The sequence below is a fragment of the Delphinus delphis genome, chromosome 16, assembly GCF_949987515.2.
Source record: "Delphinus delphis chromosome 16, mDelDel1.2, whole genome shotgun sequence".
Classification (NCBI taxonomy): domain Eukaryota; kingdom Metazoa; phylum Chordata; class Mammalia; order Artiodactyla; family Delphinidae; genus Delphinus; species Delphinus delphis.
In genome coordinates, this window is record NC_082698.1 from 61,694,888 (window position 1) to 61,719,885 (window position 24,998).

A 24,998-nucleotide genomic window follows, 5' to 3' on the forward strand; every position below is an offset into this window, starting at 1 on the left:
AACACTGTAAATCAACTATTCTTCAATTTTTAAAATCTGCTGGTCAACCTAAAATAGCATTTTCCCCACTTGTTGACAATAAACTTTCAAATATAGTAGGGTCTACTCTCAGAACTCCATTTGCATTGAGAAGCACAGCCTCTCCGAAAGATAGAATCTCCATATGAACTGGTCTCAGAACCGAGATGACTCATCTCCTGTCTCCCCCAGTGCATACCCTCCAGCAGCTGCTTGCCCCTCCCCAGTGTTGGGAGCTCACTACCTCTGAAGGATGCTCATTTCATAACAGGATGATTCTGTTAAGGATGACTCATTAACAGTTGTTTTCTCACCTTCAGCTCAAGCCTGACCCTCCTCCCTCATGGTCTAGTCTTTTCTCCGGGCACCCAGACACGCTCCTCCCTCAGCCTCACTGGACAGCAGTAAGGACCCCTGAGGTTTGCTCACTGGCCTTTCTTCACGCACAGCGTGCTTCTGGTCCCTAGAACACTTGACCGGCTCTAGCTCCTTGGGCCTCGCAACAGTAGGCAGGGCTAGTCTGGGCACGGATGGAGAGGCGGACACTCAGGACACTTTCCCATCGCCTCCAGTTCATGCATAAACAAGTGCACCAACCTGGAAGCCAGGCCTCCCCACTCCTCGGTCAGTGCCACGTTCGTCATGTTGGATCACACTCCCAGGAAGCTCTGGGGTCGGATGGTCTGTGTCAGTCCCAGCTCTGCTTCCCACTGGCTGAGGGACCGCTCAGCCTCACTTTCCTCATCTGCAAAATGAGAAGCAGGACAAGAAAATGCGGGGGAAGAGGGCGAGAGATTGTTCAGGCAAGGATTGCTCTCCTCCTTGGCACTTTACCCCCTGTGCAGGACTGGCTGCTGGCAACATTGCAAAGAAGCCATCTGGTGGTTAAGTGCAGGAGTTCTGGACTGAGCCCACCTGGGTTCAAAGCCCAGCTCTGCTGCCTACTACGTGACCTTGCGTAAGGATTAAATGAGATAATGCACATTAAGTGCTTAACACAGTGTCTGCCCCAATAGATGCTCAAAACAATACTTTTAAATTTGAACTTTAATCCTCCAATATCCACAGCATGCACCCTCCCCTCACTGCCAGCTCCTTTGCTCGCATGATTCTATACCCTCCAGATGCCTAGCTCCTACTTGGCTCCCTTCCCAAGTTGGATGTTTATCCCTTAGTTGATAGGGAGGCACGGAAGGTGGTTGGACAGGGAATGAACCTGTTCTACAGGAGAGGATCTGAGCACATGAGGGTCTGTGCAACAGGCCATGGGTGACATGAGGAGGCCTGACCCTACCGGCTGCAGGTCTAGGAAAGGGTACGCAAACCCAAGAGGTTGGATGAATATACACAGCTGTTGATGGATTGAGGGAAGGGGCTGGAGGGACGAGGAGCAAATAAAGATGATCCCACTGGTTCTTGCCTTGGTGACTGGGAGCAGGTGGGAATCACCCCCTGAAATGGGGAAGAGAAGTTCAGAAGGGAAAGGGAAGAGTTTCTTGGAACAAAGGTTTGAGGTTTCTGGAACTCAGCCCATGGAACCCACCCCAGATCCCTGGGCTGGGGAGAAATCCGAGTATCATCAGCCTCTGGGGTGGCAATGGAAGCCACAGGAGAGGATAAGTTGACTCCAAGGCCAGTGCATGCAGACAGAATAGAAGCTTGATGGTGGAAATAAAACACTCCTGGTAACTGGAGGTCTTGCCCCTTCAGAATGACCTTCATAAGGTTCTTATGTGTGGCATAGATAGAGGTATATCAGTGAAATAAAACTGAGGACCCAGAAATAAATGCATGCCTTTTTGGCCACGCTCTGCGGCACGCAGGATCTTAGTTCCCTGATCTGGGATTGAACCCACACCCTCGTCAATGAAAGCCCGGAGTCCTAACCACAGGACTGCCAGGGAATTCCCTAAACACATGCTTTTATAGCCAATTGATTTTCAACAAGTGTACCAAGACAATTCAGTGGGGAAAAATTAGTCTTTTCAACAAATGGTCTGGGAATACATACTTGCTATACATACAGGGAAAACTAATGAAGTGGGACCTTCACTTCACATCATATATAAAATTAAAATGGATCAAAGGATGTGAACTAAACTTACTGTGGTAATCATTTCACAACATAGGTAAGTCAAATCGTGGTACCTACACCTTAAACTTACAAGATATGTCAATTATTTCTCAATAAAGTTGAAAGGAAAAAGTAATAGCAAGCAGGAGTTCTATTTATTCCACCATTACAACTTCACTCAGACTGTACTCTGTATGCTTTAGGAGTAGATTTTCCATATCCATACTAATGTCTTCTCATGATAATGTTTATCATTGATAGCAGTTGTGTTTTTCTTTCTAATATTGGAGATTTTCTTAGGATATTTTTAAAAAATTAATTTATCACCTGATAAAAAAGTGGATCAAAGACCTAAACCTAAAATCTAATATTACAAAACTCGTAGAAGAAAATTTAGGTATAAATCCTCATGGATTAGGCAATCCTGCCTTGTGTTAGGCTATTGTTTCTTAGATTTGACACCAAAAACATAAGCAACAAAAGAAAAAAATAAATAAACTGAAATTTATCAAAATTAAAAACTTCTGTGCTTCAAAGAACAATATCAAGAAAGTGAAAAAGGGCTTCCCTGGTGGCGCAGTGGTTGAGAGTCCGCCTGCCAATGCAGGGGACACGGGTTCGTGCCCCACTCTGGGAAGATCCCACATGCCGCAGAGCGGCTGGGCCCGTGAGCCATGGCCGCTGGGCCCGTGAGCCATGGCCGCTGGGCCTGTGCGTCTGGAGCCTGTGCTCCACAACGGGAGAGGCCACAACAGTGAGAGGCCCGCATACTGCAAAAAAAAAAAAAAGAAAGTGAAAAAGACAACCCACAGAGCAGGGGTAAATTTTTGCAAATCATATATCTGAAAAGGGTCTAATATCCAGAATATATAAAAGAAATTTACAACTCAACAGTAAGACAAATAACTCAATTTTTAAATGGGCAAAGTACCTGAATAGACATTATTCCACAGAAGATATACAAAATGACCAATAAACACATGAAAAGATGTTCAACATCATTAGTTCTTAGGGAAATGCAAATCAGAACCACAACGAGATGCCACTTCCCACGTGCAGATGGCAATTTCTCAAAAAGTTAAACCTAGAGTCACCACGTGACCCAGCAATTCCACTCCTAGGTATATACCTCAAAGAAATGAAAATGTATGTCCGCGCAAAAACTTGTATATGAATACTCATAGCTCCGTTGTGCATGATAGTCAGAAAGTGGAAACAACCCATCACCTGATAATTGGTAAACAAAATGTGGTATAACTATACAATGGAATATTATTCAGAGATGAAAAGAATAGAGTACTGATAAATGCTACAACATGGATAAATTTTGAAAGCCTTATGCTAAGTGAAGGCATCCAGACACACAAGGTCACATATATATATCATATGATTCCATGTATATGAAATTTCCAGAATAGGCAAACCCACAGAGAGAGAAAGTGGATTAGTTGCTAGATATGGGCTTCTTTTGGGGGTAAGGAAAATGTTCTAGAACTGATAGTGGTAATGGTTGCACTACACTATGCATGTACTTAATGCCACTGAATTTTACACTTTAAAAGGGTGACTTTTATGGTACACAAATCTTAATTTTAAAAAGGAAAAGCATTTATTTTTAGGTATGGGCTTATTCTCATTTTTTATTTCTTTCCATGTTAGTTTCGGTAAGCTATGGTTTTAAGAAAATATTGATTTTACCTAAATTGTCAAAATTATTGGCATGAAATTGTCCATAATATCTTATGATCTTTTTAATGTTTGTAGGCTCTGTACTGATATCACCTTTTTCATTCCTGATCTTTTTTTTTTTTCCCTGATCTTTTCAATTTGTGCCTTCTCTCTCTTTTTCTATATGTCTTGCTAAAGGTTAATAAATTTTATTTGTCACTTAAAAAAAACAACTATGGCTATTGATTTTTCTTTATGGTATATCTGCTTTCTGTTTCATTAATTTCTTCTCTTTATTATTTCCTTCCTACACTGTTCGGATTTAATCTGTTGCCCTTTTTTGCATCTTGAGATAGATACTTTAATTATTGATAGTAAATCTTTCTCCTTTTCTAATATATGCATTTATGACTATAAATTTCCCTCGAAGCTTGACTTTTGTCACATCCCACATATTTTAGCATTTTATATTTTTATTATCATCCAGTTCAAAGTATTTTCTAATTTACTCTTTGTCTTAGGGTCATATTGAAAGATATTGGCTGATTTCCAAACATCTTGGGATTTTCTTTTGTTCTTGTTCTTGATTTCTAGCTAAATCCATTAGATAACAGAGCATTCTCTGTAAACTTTCAATCCATTGAAGTTGATTCCACTTTTGAGACTTATTTTATGGCCCAATAGATAAACAATTTAGAGAAATGTTCAATGTGCCCTTAAAAGAAGATGCTCTTTTACATACAGGCTGGATCTTCTCTTCCATACCTATCATTTTCTCTCATATCTTTTCTCCCCCCATTCTCCAGTTTATTTTTATTTCTTTTTCCTTCTTTTCATCTTCTATTTCCCTTATGATATTATTTGTGTTATTTATTCACTCTGGTATTCACTCTAGTTTTCATTTCTGAGATGGTTTTTCTTTTTAGAAAAGAAAAATAGTTTCTCCTTACTAAATTCTATGTGAACTCTTTTCAATTCTTCCTTTTGTCCAATTATCTCATTTATGAATTTTTTTTTTTTTTTTTTTTTGCGGTACGTGGGCCTCTCACTGTTGTGGCCTCTCCCATTGCGGAGCACAGGCTCCGGACGCGCAGGCTCAGCGGCCATGGCTCACGGGCCCAGCCGCTCCGCGGCATGTGGGATCTTCCCGGATCGGGGCACGAACCCGTGTCCCCTGCATCAGCAGGCGGACTCTCAACCACTGCGCCACCAGGGAAGGCCCTCATTTATGAATTTTTATGATCCTGTGTTATGCTTTAATTTCATACCTTCAGTCATTTTTCAAAAAAATTCTTTTAGCTCATTTTGAAATATTAAAGTAAAAATGTCATTTGTTTTGTAGGCATGCCTTTCCAGAGAACCTCATTGTCTGAGGACCTGTTTATGCTCATTAGTCCCTTTTCTTATTAGAACACTGAGTGGGGCTGGCTTCCTTCCCTCAACTCTTTTCTGTTGCCCGTGTTTAAGTGAGGTAGGTTTCCCTGTACTCCTGAATAGGAAGAATGGGCAGATTTCTTGGCCAAGATTCATGGCTCTAGGGCTCCCCCTTCTGTTGTACTGGAAAATGGCTTTAAGATGTGGCTTCGGAGGAGCTTGAGAACTGCTTCCTGTTACACTCCCCTACTTTCATCTGGATCTTCTCTTTACTTGGTTCCTCACTGTCCTGTTTGGTTTGGATTCCACTCCCAGCCATTTCTCCTCATTGTAGGGCTTTGTCCTAAAACGGATATTTGGCTGGCAACTTTCAACGTTTCATGGGGAGATTTCATGTGCTACTGGGAGGATTAATTTACATCATAATTTTAAAGCACTTCTCAAGGTGCCTGGCAGATAGTGTTAAATATGGGATATTTATAATAATTATAATCATTAATACCTACCCATTTTTCCTACATACTAGTCCTACTCATAAACACAAGCTATTTCCTTGATGTGGGTCTCTCTCTTTCCTGCCTCCATGCCATTGCTCCTGCTATCCTGCCCCCTGAAAACCATGTCTGCCACCTACCAATGCGCCATGTCTGCCACCTACCAATCCGTCAAGAGCGTCTGAGTCCTGTGACATCAGTGGGTTAACTGAGCCTAAAACCACTACTCTGGACCACTGAAGCTCCTCATTTCTAAGCTACATATCCCAAACCCCCTTTAAAATTTTATGCCAATGACCTACCTTTTATTTAGATCTCTTACTCTGTGCTAAGCCCTGTACATACATTACCTTTTAATCTCCACAGCAATACTTGGAGTTACAGGCATAGTGGGATAGGTACAATTATTGGCCTTATTTTACATATGAGGACACTGAGGCTTAAAGAGATTAGATACTTATCCAAGGTTGATTGTTAGTTGGGATACAGCAGTGATTTTGACCAGGCAGTCTGGCTCCCAAGACTATAAACTCAGCCACGGTGCTAAAACTTCTCCGGACTGTAGTCCCCATTAAAGATAGAATCCTATGTTGTGTGGCTCTGTAATCATCAGCACCTAGCATATAGTAGGTGGTCAGTAAAGACTTCATGGGTGAGTTACAACAGATGAATGTGCACAGTACTTTGTGCTAGTCAAATGCATAAGGCTTCAGGGTTTTAAGACAAAACTTTTCTAGCTGAAAGGCACATGGAAAAGTCTCCTACACTGCTCTATTTCTTCCAAAGAGCCATTAGTCAGACTCTTACTCAGAGCTTCTTTGTTTGTTTTTTTTTTCCATTCAGCTTTAAGCTCAGTGAGACGTTTAAATTTTCACAAGCCCTTGGCCACTAGTAACCCATTACAAAACTCCCAGACATGCCCAAGCATGGCCCTCAAGACATTCACAAAACCCACATCAATTTTCTAAACTCTATAATCTGAGGCCACCACTCTCACAGAGAAATCCCAGACCTACTGTTCTTTAATAGAAATATCAGAAAATTGGGAGCTCACTGGTCAGTTAGAAATCCAATTTTTCCAGACGTTGGAATTTCACTTGGATGCGGACTTACTAGGCAGCTGTATGTGAACTGGGCTTCTGAGAAAGACCCAGCCTTGAGCCATAAAACCTGGGTTTGGTCCCTGCTCTGTCAGTTGTTGGCTGTGTAATGCTGGGCAAGTACTTCTTGCTGGGTCTCAGTCTTTCATTAAATAAAATAATTAGGAATAACAACATTCTGCTTATGTCACAACATTGTTAGGGGTACATTCAATAACGTATGTGACAGTCTTTGTAAACTGTAAAGTCCATGCTATACAAAATCAAAAGAGTGAGCCATGGGAGCCAACTGGGAAGGCTGGGCTGCCATGTTTAAACAGCCATGAAGGGACCATTGAAGCACATGAGTGACCCAAGAAGGCACCTAGTGAAAAGTGAAGAACGGAGCAGAGAAAGAAGAGGAGATGAAAGACTGCAAAGTCTGAAAGAGAAATACAGAAAGGACAGGAGAGAGGGAGGAGCCTGATGTCTTTGTAGTTCCAGCACTCTGAAAGATTCCCACAGTAATATATCCTTACAGCAACCCTCATCATCTCTATTGATAAAAAAAAAAGCAGGAGATTCTACTTCTACTACTCATTTCTATGATACACACATTAGCATTCTAGATTCCTGTTTTATTAATAGAGACTTCTCAGTAGATATTAATGTGGTGGGGTGAACCTCAAAGCAAGGGTGTTACAAATACCCTCTCAGTGCTGTCCAAGTTGGGTTGATTTCACATGAAAATGTCAGCATCCACCATGCTTAGATCTCTTTGTTAAAACAGGAAAAACTTTCCATTAATTTAATGGTGTATGAATTCGCTGGTGGTTGCTATACTTATCAGAGGCTTTTGAATCTTTTGGGAAAAAATAGAATAAAATAGTCTAGCACATAGTAGGTGCTATTTTATTTGAATAATAGGAATATTTGAATAAATATGAATAAAACATTTATTGAATGAATAATATTTGTGAGATCAAATACTATAGAATAATTATCCTTAAAATCTCCCCTGCTGCAAAACACCTAGAAAGGTCAAATTAAATATAGTGACATGTATCAGAAAACATAGATGAGATTTAAAATAAGTAAGAGAAATCCCAAGGAGCCAAAACCAAAGAAGTAATAACTAGGGAGGAAAGCAGGCAGAGCAGCCATGGATGCCCTGAGGGCATGTGTCTATCCAGGAAAACCAGAGCCCAAGTTATAATGACCAGAGGAGTAAAAGGCAATCATGTCTTAAGGACGGGGGTGGGGTAGGGGAAGTGAAGCTGAGATCATCCCACATAAACCTAAATAAATGCTCAAAGGGTTAATAATGTCAATGAAAGGGGAGACTAGAAAAAGAAAGTATTTACTGGGAAAGGGAGTCAAGAAAGATATTTGTTTGTCTCACTCTCAAATCTGAGTGGAAGGACAAAATCTCTCCTAAAACATCATAACCACAGACCTCCCCCTCCCCCTTCATTTGAGGTTCAAATTTACACCACATGTATGGGTTAGAATATGCCAAGCCAAAAAATTAATACAAATAGATGGGTTGGTAACACTGGGAGGTGCCTCATAAAACCAAAGCAAACCTACTTTAGAGGAATTTCTCAACCCAGGCTTTGTGGGATTCCCACAAATAAAGGCAATCAAGCATGAGCTCACAATCTAAACTTACAAGCAAAACGCTCAAGGATACAAGCCACTAAGAGGGGGGAGTCAGCTGATATAACAACATAAAGGATTTGATACACCAAGGGTTACAGGTATTGGCATGACTAGACATAAAATTTTAAATGAGTATGTTTGAATGTTTCTAAACTTTTTTAAAGGAATAGAAAACATAAACACAAAAGTTGGAACAGAATGAAACAGAGAGTTTATAAGTAAATAATAAATCATTGAAAGTAAAAATGAACTAGACAAAAATCTGGAAGTTTGACCACATACTCCGTAGATAAGGCTAAGGAAAACAGGTCCACTCATGCATTGCTGTAGGAGTGAAAACTGATGCCAGCCCTATGGAGGGTACATATATGTATATATGTACATATGTATGTATATATATATTCTATATGTATATGTGTAACATATGTGTATATATATATGTGTATATGTGTATGCATGTGTGCATGTATACATGTAGTTTATAACAAAATTGAACATATATAAGGTTCTGACCCAGCAATTCAACCTCTGGAAATTTATACACAGATACACCTGCACATATCCAAAATAAGATATGTACAAGGTTATTCACTGCAGCATTGTTTGTAAGAGAAAAAGACTGTAAACAACTCAAGTGTCCATCAATAGGAGGCTGGTCAAATAAGTTATTGTTCATCCATATAATAAAATACTATGCAAGTGTTTAAAAATAAAAGAATGAGGAAACTATGTGCTGATATGTAAATATCTCCAAACTATACTATTTAATAACAAAATCAAAGTACAAAGCAAGACATATGACATGCTTCCTTTTGTGTGAGAAAGGGAGAAAATAAGAAAACATTTCTACTAGTATTTGCTTGTATCAGTGTGAAAAAATTCTGAGAAGACACCAAAGAAACTAAAAATAAGAAAAAAGAAAAGGAAAAAAGTGGCACCTGTGGAGGTAAGTTAGAGCGGGGGCAGGTGGGTAAAGAAGCAGGAAGGAGTTTAATCACTATATATCTTTTTATATTGTTTTGATTTTTGAATCTTGGTAAATGTATTACCTAATTTAAAAACTCAATGGATGGATTAAATAGTACATTAGACAAAGCTAAAGCAAGAATCAGTGAACTGAAACAAAGAACTAGAGAAAAATAATGAGAACACAGTACAGAGAGACAAAAAGTAGACAAGAAAGAGTATAACAGACCAGGAAGAGAGAGTGAGAAGGCCTATTATATTGCTAATTGCAAAAGTCAAAAATAGAGAGAATGGAGGCTTCCCTGGTGGCACAGTGGTTGAGAGTCCGCCTGCCGATGCAAGGGACACGGGTTTGTGCCCCGGTCTGGGAAGATCCCACATGCCGCGAAGCAGTTGGGCCCGTGAGCCATGGCCGCTGAGCCTGCGCGTCCGGAGCCTTTGCTCCGCAACGGGAGAGGCCACAACAGTGAGAGGCCCGCATACCGCAAAAAAAAAAAAAAAAGAGAGAGAGAGAGAGAGAATGAGGGAGATGGAATATATGAAGGGATAATGGCCAAGATGTTTTCATCATTTTCCAGAATGATGAAAGATGTGAATCCTCAGGTACAGGAAGAACAAATCCCAAACAAGATAAAAGCAATTCATATCTGGATACATACTTTGTTGTACAATTTCAGAAAATCAAAAATGAAAAGATCTTAAAAACAGTGCTTCCCCAACCCCAAACCACAAATTCTCTATAAAAGTAATGACAATTAAACAACAGCAACAATGGAAGCCAGAAACAGTGAAGTAACTTCAAAGTGTTGAGAGATGTCAACCAGCAATAACTTCAAAGTGTCAGTCAGCTAAAATTATGATTCAAAAACAAGGGCGCAACAAAGACGTTTCAGGCAAACAGAAACTGAGAGTGTGTGCCACCAGAGACACCCACTGACGCCCTTCTAATGCGTGCACTTTAAGAAAAAGGAGAATTATCCCCAAAGGAAGCCCAGAGAATAATGAGAAAAGAAATTGATAAATGTGTAGGTAAATATAAACAAACATTGACTGTATCAAGTAATAGTACCAATGACTAATTTAGTAGAGGAAAAGTAAGCTGGAACTAAAATACCAGAAAAAATAACCCTCAGAAAGAGAAAGGGTGATTTTAGATACAGCATACTAAGTATCCCTGGAAAGGAGAATAACAGTAAAGAATGTTAGATCTTGAGAAGAATGCATGTTAGCATTTTTATGGGTAACCACTAAAGAATCAGAAAGATTCTAAGATCTAAGCCATGAGAGGGAAAAGAATGTACTTTTTAAAAAGTTTAGTCAATCTATCATAAAAGAAGGCAGGAAAGGAGTGAAGAAAGGGAAGCAAAGAAGAAGCAGGACAATGAAAAAACATAACACATGATGGCAGAAATAAACTCTAACAGAACAATAATCACAATAAATGTAAATGGACTTAATGCGGTTATGTAGTTACTCAGATTGGATGACAAAACAAAATCTAATTATGTTTAACAGAGACCCACTTAAAACATAAGAACACAAGGAGTTTGAAAGTAAGATAGATCCCCACAGTGAGTACTAATCAAAAGAAAGTCGGGGGCTTCCCTGGTGGCACAGCGGTTGAGAGTCCACCTGCTGAAGCAGGGGACGTGGGTTCGTGCCCTGGTCTGGGAAGATCCCACATGCCGCGGAGCGGCTGGGCCCGTGAGCCATGGCCGCTGAGCCTGCGTGTCCGGAGCCTGTGCTCCGCAACGGGAGAGCCCACAACAGTGAGAGGCCCGCGTACCGCAAAAAAAAAAGAAAGTCGGTACAGTTAAAAATGATTAAGATAGTAAATTTTATGTTATGTGTAATCTACCACAGTCTAAAATAGCAATAGTAAAAAAAAGTTGGGATAGCTCTATTAATATGAGACAAAATTGATACTGTGGCTAAAAACGTTACTTGAAATTAAAAGGGTCACCACACAAACAGTTCAATTCACCAAGAAGGCAAAATGATACTACACTTATTTCATAAAACAGCCTCAAAACCTAAAGCAAAAGTTGACAGAACTCTAGCTGCAGGGAGAAATCTACAGATGTTCAATGTCTTCACAGTGGGAGATTTTAATGATTCTCTCAGTAATTAATATATCGACAAACCATAGATTTGAACATAGAACCCTGCAACCAAAAATTAGCAAACAGATATTCTTCTCAAATACATAGGAACGTTTACAAAAACTTAACATTTAGTAGACCACAGAGAAAATTTCAACAACCATCAAAGAATGGCTGTCATATAGGTAACATGTTCTGACTACAATGCAACTATGTTAGAAATCAATAACCGAAAGATAGTATTTAAAACTCCATTTTCGGACTTCCCTGGTGGTGCAGTGGTTAAGAATCCACCTGCCAATGCAGGGGACACGGGTTCAGCCCTGGTCTGGGATGATCCCACATGCCGCAGAGCAAATAAGCCCGTGCGCTACAACTACTGAAGCCTGTGTGCCAGGAGCCCATGCTCTGCAACAAGAGAAGCCATCACAATGAGAAGCCCGCGCACTGCAATGAAGAGTAGCCCCTGCTCACCGCAACTAGAAAGCCCGCGTGCAGCAACAAAGACCCAACACAGCCAAAAATTAAATAACTAAATAAAACTCCATTTTCTTCAAAATGTAAAAAGCACACTTAAAAAAATAACTCAAGGGCTTCCCTGGTGGCGCAGTGGTTGAGAGTCCGCCTGCCGATGCAGGGGATGCGGGTTCATGTCCCGGTCCGGGAAGATCCCACATGCCGCGGAGCGGCTGGGCCCGTGAGCCATGGCCGCTGAGCCTGCGTGTCCGGAGCCTGTGCTCCGCAACGGGAGAGGCCACAACAGTGAGAGGCCCGCGTACCGCAAAAAATAAAAATAAAAAAAAAATAACTCACAGGTCAAAGCAAAATCATAAGGAAATTTAGAAAATATGAAGAAACTAGGCAATAATGAAAATACTTCATACCAAAACTTTAGAGATGCAGTTAGAAAGATTGTTAGAGAAATGGAGAAGCTTAAATGCTTACATTAAAAAAGAAGAAAGTCTAATCCAGTAATTCCACTTCTGTGTATTTGTCCAAAGAAAACAAAAACACTAACTTGAATAGGTATCTGCACCCCCATGTTCATTGCAGCATTATTTACAAGAGCCAAGATGCAGAAACAACCTAAGTGTCCATTGATGGATGAATGGATAAAGAAAATTAAGAAAATTATAGATAGATGATAGATATACAAACATATATATATATATATTTATAATTATTATTCAGCCATAAAGAAGAAGGAAATCTTGCCATTTGCAACAGCATGGATGGACCTTAAGGATGTTATGGTAAGTGAAATAAGTCAGACAGAGAAAGACAAATACCATATGATCTTATTCATATATGGACTCTTCTCGTTAAAAGCCAAACTCATAAATACAGAGAACAAATTGGCAGGGGTTGGGGGTCAGTGAGATGGGTGAAGGAGGCCAAAAGGTACAGACTTCCAGCCACAAATAAGTCATGGGGATGTAATCTACAGCATGGTGACTACAGCTAATCATACTGTATTGCATATTTGAAAGCTGTTAAGAGAAGAGATCTTTGAAGTTCTCACCACGAGTAAAAGAAAAGATTTTGTAACTAAGTAAGGCGATGGATGTTAACTAGACTTTTTGTAGTAATAATTTCACAATATATACAAACATCAAATTGTTATGTTGTACACCAGAAACTAATAATAATGTTATACATCAGTTATACATCAGTTCAAAAAAGAAGAGTGAAAGTTAATGAACTAAGGATTCATCTCAAGACATTAGAAAAAGAACAATAGAAGAAACCCAAAGAATACAGGAAAAAGGAAGGAAATAAAAATATAAGAATGAAATGAACAAAATGGAAAATAATGATACAATGTAGAGGATGAGTAAAGCCAAGAGCAGATTCTTTGAGAAAAGTAACAAAACTACATAAAAATCGTTAACAAGAATGATCTGGAAAAAAGAGAAAAACCATAATAAAAATTATAATCTAAAAAAGGGGTATCACTACCGATTAAGAAAAAAAAACTTTTAAGAGAAAGAGAGAGACTGTTGTAAATAACTTCATGACCACAAGTGTGAAATTTTACAAACAAGAAGGTTTCCTAGAAAAATGTAACTTGCCAAAACCGATACCAGAAAAACAGCTGGAGAACCTGAACAGAGCTATTGAAGGCATGGGCCCTGCAGTTACAAATCTACCCAATTACAAAAACTGAGCCTTCTACAAACTCTGCCACAGCATGGAGAAAGTGGAAAAACTCTTCAACTTATTTCATGTGACTGAAGGTGATAACTCGAGAATAACTATGGATAACTCATTTGAGGGGCGAGGAAGAATCCCAAAGTTTCACAAATCTGTAAAGAAAAGGGAACAAAGAACGATCACAGGACGAAGGGAACAACGCCTGGGACTGCATTTTGGATCTCTAAAATATGCACAGTAAGTACAATCTAAACACAGGATTTGTTAAAGGACCTCCTTCCTTTCATTACAGTTCGTGTTTGCAGTAGGTATAGTTTATATAAGTAGATGTCCTCAGGATCAGTGTCTTTCTCATGCATTCTGTGTAGAGTATCCATGGAGCTTTTCTGTCAAGAGTAAACATTTTGTAACCTCAAAAAAATATATATCAAAACTATATCCACGTGCATAAGAATGAAGGTGGACCCCTTTCCATACACAATATAAACGCCAAGTAGATCACAGGCCTAAATGTAAGAGCTACCTATAAGACTCTTAGAAGAAAATATAGGGTTTTTCATGACCTTGGGTTAAGCAAAGACTTTTAGATAGGACACTAAAAGTATAACCAACAAAAGAAAAAAAATAGATAAATTGGGCTTCATCAAAATTAACATCATTCATGCTTCGAAGGACACCATCAAGTGAGTGAAAAAACAACTCAGAGAATAGGAGAAAACATTTGCAAATCATATACCTGATAAGGGTCTAGAATCTGAAATAAAGAACTATTATAAATCAATAAGAAGAAGACAAATAGCCCAATTCAAAAATGGGCAAGGGATTCAAATAGACATTGCTCCAAAAAAGATATACAAGTGACCAATAAGCAAATGAAAAGATGCTCAACATCATTAGCCACTGGGGAATCACATCAAAACCACAATGAGACAACACTTCACACACATAAGAATGGCTATAATCAAAAAGTCAGATAATAACAAGGATGCGGAGAACTTGGAACTCTCATACACTGCTGGTGGCAATGTAAAACGATGCAGCCACGTAGGAAAACAGTTCCTAAAGAGTTACTGTAGACCCGCCAATTCCACTCCTACATATAGATCCAAGAGAAATGAAAACATATGTACACACAAAGAATCTGTACACAAATGTTCATAGCAGCATTATTCACAATAGCCAGAAAGTGAAAACAACCAAAATGTCCATCAACTGATAAATGGATAAACAAATGTGGTACGTCCATACAATGGAATATTATTCAGCCATAGAAGGAATACGGCATTGATACATACTACAGCTTGGATGAACCTTGACAAGATTATGTTACGTGGAATAAGCCAGATACAAAAAGTCACATCTTGTATGATTCAATTAACAGGAAAATCCATAGAGACAGAAAGTAGATTGGCGTCGGGGGAAGGAGCAGTGACTGCTAACGGGTACACGGTTTCTTTGCGGGAGTGATGAAAACGTTCTAAAATTGATTGTGGTGACGGTTGCACAACTCTGCGAATATACTAAAACCCACTGAACTGTACACTTTAAATGGGTGAATTGTATGGTATGTGAATTATATTTCAACAAAGTTGTTAATAATAAACCCTACAGATGGTGTCTGAAAATTGCATCTTACGTCTCTGTGGAAAAACTGTGATTAAAACACATTTCAAGTGCTAAGTTTCAGTCGGAGAGGACAGCTGTCATCAGCTACACAGGCCAAAATCAGTAGTTGTAAACTTCAACGTCATCACTGCTCTTTCATGGACCACCCCCCACCAGCATCTCTTGGACATTCGCCACTTCATACGCCGAGTGAAAACTACTAAATGCACATTTCAGCATTAGGATCCTTAGAAATCCCGAAGTCCTCCCTTTGGTTTTAGAGATGAGGAAACGAACCTAGAAAGGGGTTAAAACTCCACTGCCAAGAGTCACAAAGCAAGTTTGCATCGAAGCTGGGATTACAACCTGTCTCCCCTACCTCACCTTTCTCTTCCTACAGATTTTCTGCAGGGTTCCACGCCTCTCAAACTGGTCTTCTGAGCACGGTCAAAACCAAACTCCTCACAGCCTGGATATCTGACTTAGGCCGCGGGCGGGAGCTAGAAGGGGGTCAGGAGGCCGCAAATTCTAGGACAGGGAGGGGGACATTGTGGGGAGGAGATGGGGCTGGGTTTCGAGAAGACAGTTTAAACCCCAGTTCCCGTAAGAGCAGGGGACACAGTGGGGGACATAAACTCAAGGGATGAGCCATCCCATGGTGTCACATGTGGTCTGAGGCCTGTGGCTACTTTTTCCTGTCGCTAACGCAGTTAGAGGGTGAACTCACAAGAACGGTTCCCCACTTACCCAGCTATCTCCACCTCAGACCAGTATGACTTTGCCCCCCCAGAAGTTGTCCTGTGAGTCACTCAACCCATGGAAACCTCATGTAAGACAAAGGTTGGAGAAGGCCCCAGGCCTCTGGCCTCACCCAAGTCTCTCTTCCTCGCAGTGTCACACAGCTGCCCGCCCACCTGCACTATGGGGTCAATCACAGACCAGGGCTAGGGAGGAGGCTGGAGACCAGCACGGCCACTGGTTCCCCTCACAAAGTGAGGAACAGGAGACCCTGTCCTGAGGTCTGCGTTTGGGGCCCAGAACCTGGCCTGGGCTGGGGTGCACGTGTGGGCAGGAAGTGGGCAAGCAGATGTGAACAACATTTATTTTCTCCCCACTGCCCCGGGAGGAGGGAATGGTCACGTGCTTTAACACTCACAGAGGGCCAGGCACTGTGCTGAGCACTTCACACGTAGAAACTCCCCAGTTCTTCACAACCCATGGGGTTGAGATGAGGAAACTGAGGCACAGAGCGGCTAAAGAAACTGATCAGGCCACACGGTTAGCGCGCACCCGAGCTGGCCCAAGTCCAGGCGGACTGGCTCCCGAGCTCCTACTCTGTGCTGCCTCTGACGGCCCACACATGCGATGCTGCGGGGAGAAGCAGGGAAGCTGTCCCTGCTGGCCCGTCAGCAGCACCAGAGCTGAATCTCGAAGCTCTCAGCCCGCTGTGTTCTCGCTCCACCCACTACACCTCACCTGTTGGCCCCGGGGTTCCCATGCCCCAGGTGGCTCTGCTTGACAGAGGAGCCTCTGGCCCTCTCGGCTTGCTTCCTGAGGGCTGTCAGCAGGCCGGATGAGAAGGTGAGGGCAGGGTGGGTGCTGGTGGGCGAGGCAGAGCAAAGGGGACCAATGACTAGAGCTGGGGGGCGGGGCAGGAAGCAGAAGTGATGTGAACTGTGGCCTGCGTGATGAGCTGTGATGAGCTGTGAACTGTGGCCTGGGGGGCTGCACCACCATTTCAGGAGCCTCCCGTGGGGAGAGAGGGTGTCTCTCTCGTAGGAGCATCTCAAAACAGGACTCCAGGTAGGGAGGAAGCAGGGCGTCAGGGAGGCTGGGAGCCGCTGAGTGGGGACAGAGGGGCACAAGAGTAGGGCTGCTCTGTCTGGGGAAGAGGCTGATGGAGGAGGAAATGCTGTAGCCCATGAGGCAAAAGACTTGGGTCCAGACTGTGCCGTGTCACTAACTTGCTGGGCAGCCTCATGCCCACCCTGGGCTTCAGTTTTCTCTTATACAAAATGAAGAGGTTGGAGTACACAGTCTTTAAGGCCCCTTCAAAGGCTGACAGTTAAAACTAAGAAAGCTGGAAACGGGCTCCCCGGGAAACAACATGACGAGGGTCAGGATGGAGACTGAGTTCTTTAGACTAAGGTTATGAACTATGCTGGCTGCCTAAGCAAGATGATCGGAGGGCCTTCAGCAGACTCCCCTTCTCCTGGTTACCTCCCTGGGGCCTGCCATTTTGCCTAGAATTCCACCGTTCAAGCCACTCCTTTAGGTAAGGCACGGAAGGTTCCAGCTGGGATACAGGGGAAGTTCCTGCTCTCCGTAATCCCCCGGGCCTCAGACAAGCCGCTGTCCGTCCTTGGCAGGTGCCAGAGTGGAGAGGCCTCTGAGGAGCTCAGTCTGGACGGGGTAGAGAGAGGAGATTCCAGATCATAAGCAGGCCCAGCGAAGCTTCAGAGCCGCCTCAAAGTGAGGAAGAACCTTTCAGCTAAGCACTGTCCGAGAGTCGGCAGCAGGCAGCTTGCAGACGCGGCCAGAATCCCGAGGAGCGTGGCAGGGAATGCCAAAGAGGAGACGAGCGAACTGAACGGCCCCTCCCCACACAGGATCTAGGGGCACAGGCGCATAGGCCGCTTTTATTCTAGAATTCAGGCTGATGTTCCTCCGTGAGCTCAGAGAGAGGGCCCCAAAGGGGAAATGGGGAGAATGAGGGTGATGCACGACCTCATTTCTTTTCCAATTCTGTTAAGGGCTTAATGGGGGTGGGGGGAGATAATGAGAGAGGTGAGGTGGGAAAAGAAAGCATGGCTTGTTCTTGGGTCCACAATGATGCCTCTCCAGAATCCAGGCTTCCCTAGCATTCCCAGATTCCCCAGATCCCTCCCCAAATCTTCTATGGCTACTCTCCGTCCCCTCCTCTGCACGCAGAGCCCCCTCTCCACCAGCAGGACCTGTGGTCCTGGGGACAAAACCATCCATCTGGATTCCCATTTGGCCTAAATAGTGAAATCCTAGCAAGGGTCTCCTCCTGGCTGTGTGACCTTGGGCAAGTCCACTCCCCTCTTTGGGTCCATCTGTACAATGTAGGGGGTGGACCAGGTTTGTAAAGGCCATGCCAGCTCTGACATCCAATGACTTAGGAGATATCTCATTCCCTCCCCATCCCATAAGGCCTGATAAGCTCCAGTTGGAGGGGTCGGCCCTCCTCCATGTCCCTGCCCACAGCTTCTGCCCTCTGTCTCCACAGCTCCATGGCCTCCCGAGCGCTCCTCCCCAGCGTCCTCCTCCTGCTTCTGCCCGCACCCACCCCTGCCCCCTGCTACACGGCCGCACGCTCTGAGTGCCGGCGCAACCTCAAGTTCGTGCCCGGCTCCTGGCTGGCAGGGGAGGGCGTGGATGTGACCAGCCTCCGGCGCTCAGGCTCCTTCCCGGTGGACACACAGCGCTTCCTGCGGTCCGACGGCACCTGCACCCTCTGCCGCAACGCCCTGCAGCAGGGCGCCGTCCAGCGACTGCCCCTGGCGCTCACCGACTGGCGCGCCCAGGGCTCGGGCTGCAACCGCAAAGTGGTCAAGGGTGAGGGTCGCTCCACCGAGGAGGTGGCTGGGGCGGCGGCCAACACCATCCGTAACGACTGGCGGGTGGGGCTGGACGTGACTCCCAAGCCCAGCATCAACACGCGCGTGACCATGGCGGGCTCGCACTCCCAGGAAGCCAACTTCGCGGCCCAGAAGACTCACCAGGACCAGTACCGCTTCAGCCTGGACTCAGTGGAGTGTCGCTTCTACAGGTGAGCGCCGGGGTTGGGGGAGTGGAGGGTGGACGGGACTTGGAAAAGGCGTGGGAAACTCGGGGTGGTCTGGGAGCCCTGGAATGGCAGCGTGGGGAGCTGGAGGCCGCTTCCGCCAGGAGGAGATGGCAGTCTTGGTTCCCACGTACCCCCTTCCCTGAGGCCCTGATCTGGAAGAACCCAGGGAGAGAACAGGTGGAGGGCAAGCCAGCAAGGCTATGCTCAGAGCCCCAGGTGGTGCCGGTCTGGTCTACTGAGCACCCAAGCGCCACTTCCCCGGGCAGTGCTAGCTTCCTGCGGGCAGGAGGCCTGGCTGGGGCCCTCCTATCCCTGGGCCTCTTTCATCCGTTCAAGCGCTCTTCACTTCTGCCTTGCCAAGCTCCGTGCTAAGAACTCGGGCTACAGGTTGAACAAGAGCAGCCATGCCCTGAGCCCTCAGGGACCTACTCACCCGAAGAAACTCATGGGACCCAGAGTCACCCACCCTGACTTCTCTCACGGGAGGCGGTGTTTCCCACACAGTGAGACAGGGCGCTCCTGCCTGCGCGGCCAGAGTTGTCAGGAGCCCAGGTATACAAGGCCCAACCCAGGGGACAGACAGACAAAGGCCACAGGACTAGGTTCCAAAGCCAGAGAGAAACCATCAGTGTCTCACCATCGCTTGTAAAATTAGAAAAGAAAAAGAAAAAGAAGAGAAAAAACTTTTTTTGAAAAAGAGAGACAAAAATACCTACACGAAGTCCCTAGGTCACCAAGGGGCAACAGGCGGGGGGGGGGGGGGTTCCCTGCTGGCTTGGCGGTTCAGAGCTTGAGCTTTGGAGCCAGGCCGCCTGGGTCCAAGTCCTAGTTCCGCCATTTAATGGGAGCTTGGGCAATCTCACAGGAGTTATCCAGGGGAAAACACTACCCACCACTGGGTCCACCTGATGTTTTTCTCTCCCCTCAGTTTCCACCTGGTGCACGCTCCCCCACTGCACCCTGAGTTCAAGAGGGCCCTCAAGACCCTGCCCCCCCACTTCAACATCTCCACCGAGCCTGACTACCGGAGGCTCATCTCCAGCTATGGTACCCACTTCATCCGGTCCATGGAGCTGGGCGGCCGCATCTCGGCCCTCACCGCCCTGCGCACCTGCGAGCTGGCCCTGGAAGGGCTCACGGCCCAGGAGGTTGAGGACTGCCTGGCCGTCGAGGCCGAGGTCAGCATAAAAAGCCACACCAGTGCCTCGTTGGCATTCAAGAAGTGTGAGGAGAAGAAGAAACAGCACAAGATGGGGACCTCCTTCCACCAGGCCTACCGGGAACGCTGCTCTGAGGTCGTTGGCGGCCACCACACGTCCATGCATGACCTGCTGTTCGGGAACCAGGCCGGGCCCGAGCAGTTCTCAGCCTGGGTGGCCTCGTTGCAGGACAGCCCCGGCCTGGTGGACTACACACTAGAGCCGCTCCACATGCTCCTGGACAGCCAGGACCCGCAGCGGGAGGCGCTCAGGCAGGCTGTGAGCAAGTACGTGACGGACAGGGCACGCTGGAGGGACTGCAGCCGCCCGTGCCCCCCGGGGCAGCGCAAGAACCCTAAGGACCCGTGCCAGTGCCTGTGCCATGGCTCGGCGGCCATCAACCAGGACTGCTGTCCCAGGAAGAGGGGCCTAGCCCACCTGGAGGTCATGAACTTCGTGGCGACGGGTCTGTGGGGAGACTTGGCCACTGCCACGGACGCCTACCTGAAGGTCTTCTTCGGCGGCCAGGAGCTGAGGACCGACACGGTGCAGAACAATAACCACCCCAGGTGGATGACACGGCTGGACTTCGGGGATGTGGTTCTGACCACAGGGGGCCCCCTGAGGGTGCAGGTCTGGGATGCAGACTATGGCTGGGACGACGACCTTCTCGGTACCTGTGACCAGACTCCAAAGTCTGGCTCACACGAGGTGAAGTGCTGTCTGAAGCATGGTCACCTGAGATTCTCCTACCACGCTAAGTGCTTGCCCCACCTGGCAGGGGGGACATGCCTGGAGTATGCGCCCCAAGGGCTTCTGGCGGAGCCTCCAGGAAACCGGAGTGGGCCAGTGTGGTGAGAGCAGTGGGCCCTGAGAGGACCAGTGTGCCCAACTGGAGGGGTCTCACGAAGGGACCCAGAGGACCTATCTCCATATCCCCATTAGATAGTTGGAAAACTGAGGCTTTTTTTTTTTTCAGTGCGGTGGCTGAATTTACAGGCCAGCCCTGAGTCGCCCTGTCCAAACTACCTTAGCTCTTCGATATTCTCAAGCCCCAGAAATGAGCTGGAGTTGGGCCACTGCTACACAGGTCCCAGCTCAGGTCAGGAGCCGGGCAGAAGGCCAGGAGGCTGTTCCCACCAGGCTGCCTGGTGTCATTTGTACCATTCCCTTACAGCCCCTCTTCTAGCGTGGTGAATTCTTCATCATATTAGATCTAACCCCTTTGGCCCCCGCTGCTCTGTTTGCTCTGTTTCCTTTGCCCACCAAGCTTTGCCTCTCAGACAAATCCAGAGCTCTTTTGACCTGTCTCATTGTGTACACAGCCTGACAGAGGACCAATAAATGTGATGTGACGGTGAGCGTGATGGTGTTGCTTGTGGCAGAGGAGAGGATGGAGACCAAACACAGCCTTGGAGATAAACTTCTACATTAGCAACCCTACCCAACAGAACGGGTGGTTGACCCCAGGGGTAGGCAAATAATGTAAATAAACTATTTTTCCACTTTGGCGGGAAATGGGGGGACCCAAAATATTTTACTTTCCTCATAACTCTCTGATTTGAGTAACAGCAGCATAAACAGTGATCAATGCCAATGGGCATTCAGCTCTGAGCCGAGAAACAAGAGGGAATGGTGAGGATTCTGGTGAACCAAAGGGCACGTCTTATCCAGGGAGGGGGTGGGGGGATGGACAGCTCTGCACCAGCCAAACATTCCCAGGCAGGAATGTGAGCCCAGTGCTGCCAGGTTTTCTAATTTCTTAAAGTAACCAGAAATCCCAGCGTGACTTACAAGTGTTAGCAATTCATTTCACTTTGTAAAAATAAACCTATATGGGCAAGCACAGTACAAACCAAAGAGGACATGTATGCAGGCCATGACTGATCCGGAGCAACCAGTTTGGAAACTCTAATTTCAGCAGAACCCATCTGGCAGACTAACAGCTCTCCCCGTCCCACGGTTCGAGGAGAGAAGGCAGTGGTTTCAACCAGGTAGCGTCTGAGGGCCTCCTGGGCTTGGCATGCAGGAATCCCCAGAGCCTCAGGCTGTGATATAAAATGAACTGGTCCTTGTTTCATGTGCCTGGGACACAGGCCTCAGAACACAGGCCCATGGGGTGGGTGGCAAGATTCAGGGTAGCCTCCTAGACCTGGTAGGATTCGGCTGTGAAGGGCCGTTGTCAGTGGGGTTCAGAGTTGCTGACACAGCCCTCCTGACTCTCTTTGAAGCTCCCTACAAATTAAGCCCTTTGAGGTCCGCGTGGACCCATAGGCTCAAAAGCCCAGCAGTGACATTGCACTGACCCTGAATCCCCAAGTTGGGCGGGGGGATTGCCAAGCTCTGGAAGCCTGGTTGAAACCACCATTCTTACACCTCTCCCTTCACAGCCACATGCACAAACAAGAGCACAAGAGAAACCACGCAGCTTCATGCTGCCTGCTGCACTCATTGAAAATAAACACGGGTACGGGCCGTACCCTCAAGGAAAGCAGGGCCAGGGCAGGCCTGGCTCCGGAAACAACTCTGACAAGAGATGGCAGCTTGTTCTAGTCCCCACGTGGTCAGTGACCTCCAGCAAGTCTCCCTGAGCCTTGGTTTCCCCAAAAGGACAATCCGTGTTTTACTCCCTTCCCAGGACTGTTTGGAAGGGGGCCATGAGCCTTTCTAGAAGGTCAGTGCTACAGAAGCAGTCCTGGAAGTTCATCTGGTAACCCTCCTGGTTTTGCATTTAAGGAAACTGAGGCTCAGAAGAAGGGATTTGACCGTGGTTGCCGAGGTTAGTGGCCGAGCCAGGTCTCCGTGAGTCGTGGGCACTCCACTCTGAGCACAGCTCTGGAGAGACCAGTGGGACCCCGACAGGAGGGCCCTTGGGGGAAATGGGTGGTATTACCGAGGAAAAGGAATGGCTGATGTTGAGGGGCAGCTATGGAGCTCTCAGCCCTAATGAGGTATTTTCATTGACATTTCGCTGACATTTCGCCACACTTGGGGCCCCTTGTTCGTTCGGGATGTTCCCTGCTGTGCCTGGTGTCTTCCATCTGCCCTCAGGTCTCATCCGTACCCTGCCCCACCCAGCTCTGGCCCGGAGGCTGGCCGATCTGAGCCCGCCTGTCAGTGAGCAGGATATGGGAGGCAGGGAGAAGGGGAGAGCACAGTGACAGGCCAGGGACTCCCCTCAGTGCCTCTCAGTGAGGTGACCTTGGGTTGACTGTGTCCCTGTATCACTGCTCCTCTCTGGGAAGTCTCTGCATGTCTCCCTCTTTCTGGGTTCCAGCCATTGCTCCCTCCTCTCATCCCTTCAGACCTAGGGATGGTAACCGCTTCACCACTGCTAATCCCGAGCTATTGTGCTCCCCCTTCTGCTTCCCTACAGCCCCCACACCTTTGTAAACAGGCTCTTTATAAAAATAAATAAATAAAAACCCTCCTCAAATTACCATAATTTGAATATGCCGTTTAGGCTGTGGTCTAAGTGTTCGTGTCTCCCCACAATTCATGTATTGAAGTAGTAATCCTCAGGGTGATTGTGTTAGGAGGTGATTAGGTCATGAGGGGGGTGCCCTCATCATGTAGGTTACTGCCCTTAGAAAAGAGGCCCCAGAGAGATCCCTGGTCCCTTCCCCTATGTGAGGACACAGTGAGAAAATGCCTTCTATGAACCAGAAAGCAGGCCCCCTGAATCTGCCAGCACCTTGGTCTTGGACTTCCAGCCTCTAGAACTATAAGAAATAAATTTCTGTTGTTTAAAAACCATGCAGTTTGGGGCTTCCCTGGTGGCGCAGCGGTTGAGAGTCCGCCTGCCGATGCAGGGGACACGGGTTCGTGCCCCGGTCCGGGAAGATCCCACATGCCGCGGAGCGGCTGGGCGTGTGAGCCATGGCCACTGAGCCTGCGCGTCCAGAGCCTGTGCTCCGCGATGGGAGAGGCCACAGCAGTGAGAGGCCCGCGTACCGCAAAAAAAAAACAAGACAAAAAAGAACCACCCAGTTTGGAGTATTTTGTTATAGCAGCCTGAACAGATTAGGACAGCTTCCTATAGGGGTGCTGATGACACGGCACCAGTGAGTCTGCTGAGAAGCAGAGCCACCTCCCCTCAGAAGCTGAAAATGCCCTATTCTTGCTTCTCCAACCTCCCCTGCAACTAGGAAATGACATGTGACTGGACCTGCCAGTCAGATGCAGCTGCCCAGGCATGGGGTCCCTTCAGAAGCTGAGGCTGAGACCAGATTAGAGTACTGGTAATTATGTTGGAAGCGACCCCAGGAAGCTCACTAGGGGAGAGGGGAAGTAGGCCAGGGGAGGGAGGGTGACCCATAAAAGGGGCTTTATCCAGCAAGTCACCATATGGGCAACCAGAGCCAATGAAGAGTTATCCCAGCTGGGATGGAGGGAGCTGGGCGTCCATACAGCACTTCCCATGCGTCACTGGTTAGGGCTGAATTATTTTTCTACTTATTTCATCCAGACTTGGCTTCTATTTCTGGCAACTAATAACGCTGGTGATGACACCATTCCATCTTTCCCCTTGCTGCTTCAACACCCCCATCCCCTTTCCCAACCATCCTCCCACCCCACCCTGGCAGGCCCTGTCCTTAGAGCCACCATTCAATTGCCCCCAGCACTTCCCTGGGGGCATTTGAGCACAGAATGGAGCATGGAGGGTATGGAGCACAGAAGGGCAGGGACCTTTCGTGGGTTCCATCATTCACCGATGGTTACTGATCACCTTCTGTCAACCAGGTCCTGGCGCCAGTGAACAAGCCATGCAGAGCATCTGTCTTCTTGTGGC

At 46.1% G+C, this 24,998-nt stretch overlaps 2 protein-coding genes across 2 annotated transcripts in view; one reads left to right on the forward strand and one right to left on the reverse strand.

Moving 5' to 3' along the window:
- Positions 1 to 671: 671 nt before the first annotated feature.
- The window catches only part of PALD1 (phosphatase domain containing paladin 1), a 140,781-nt gene continuing 116,454 nt past the window's right edge, over positions 672 to 24,998 (reverse strand). Inside the window, exon 21 of the mRNA XM_060034850.1 lies at positions 672 to 763. The gene's annotated coding sequence lies outside the window, so the exon portion shown is untranslated. The remainder of the gene's footprint in view (positions 764 to 24,998) is intronic.
- Positions 16,913 to 21,558, forward strand: PRF1 (perforin 1). The gene is made up of 3 exons (XM_060033743.1): positions 16,913 to 16,999; positions 18,447 to 18,989; positions 19,936 to 21,558. The coding sequence occupies exons 2-3, from the start codon at positions 18,451 to 18,453 to the stop codon at positions 21,062 to 21,064; spliced, it is 1,668 nt and encodes a 555-aa protein (XP_059889726.1). The 5' UTR covers positions 16,913 to 16,999; positions 18,447 to 18,450; the 3' UTR covers positions 21,065 to 21,558.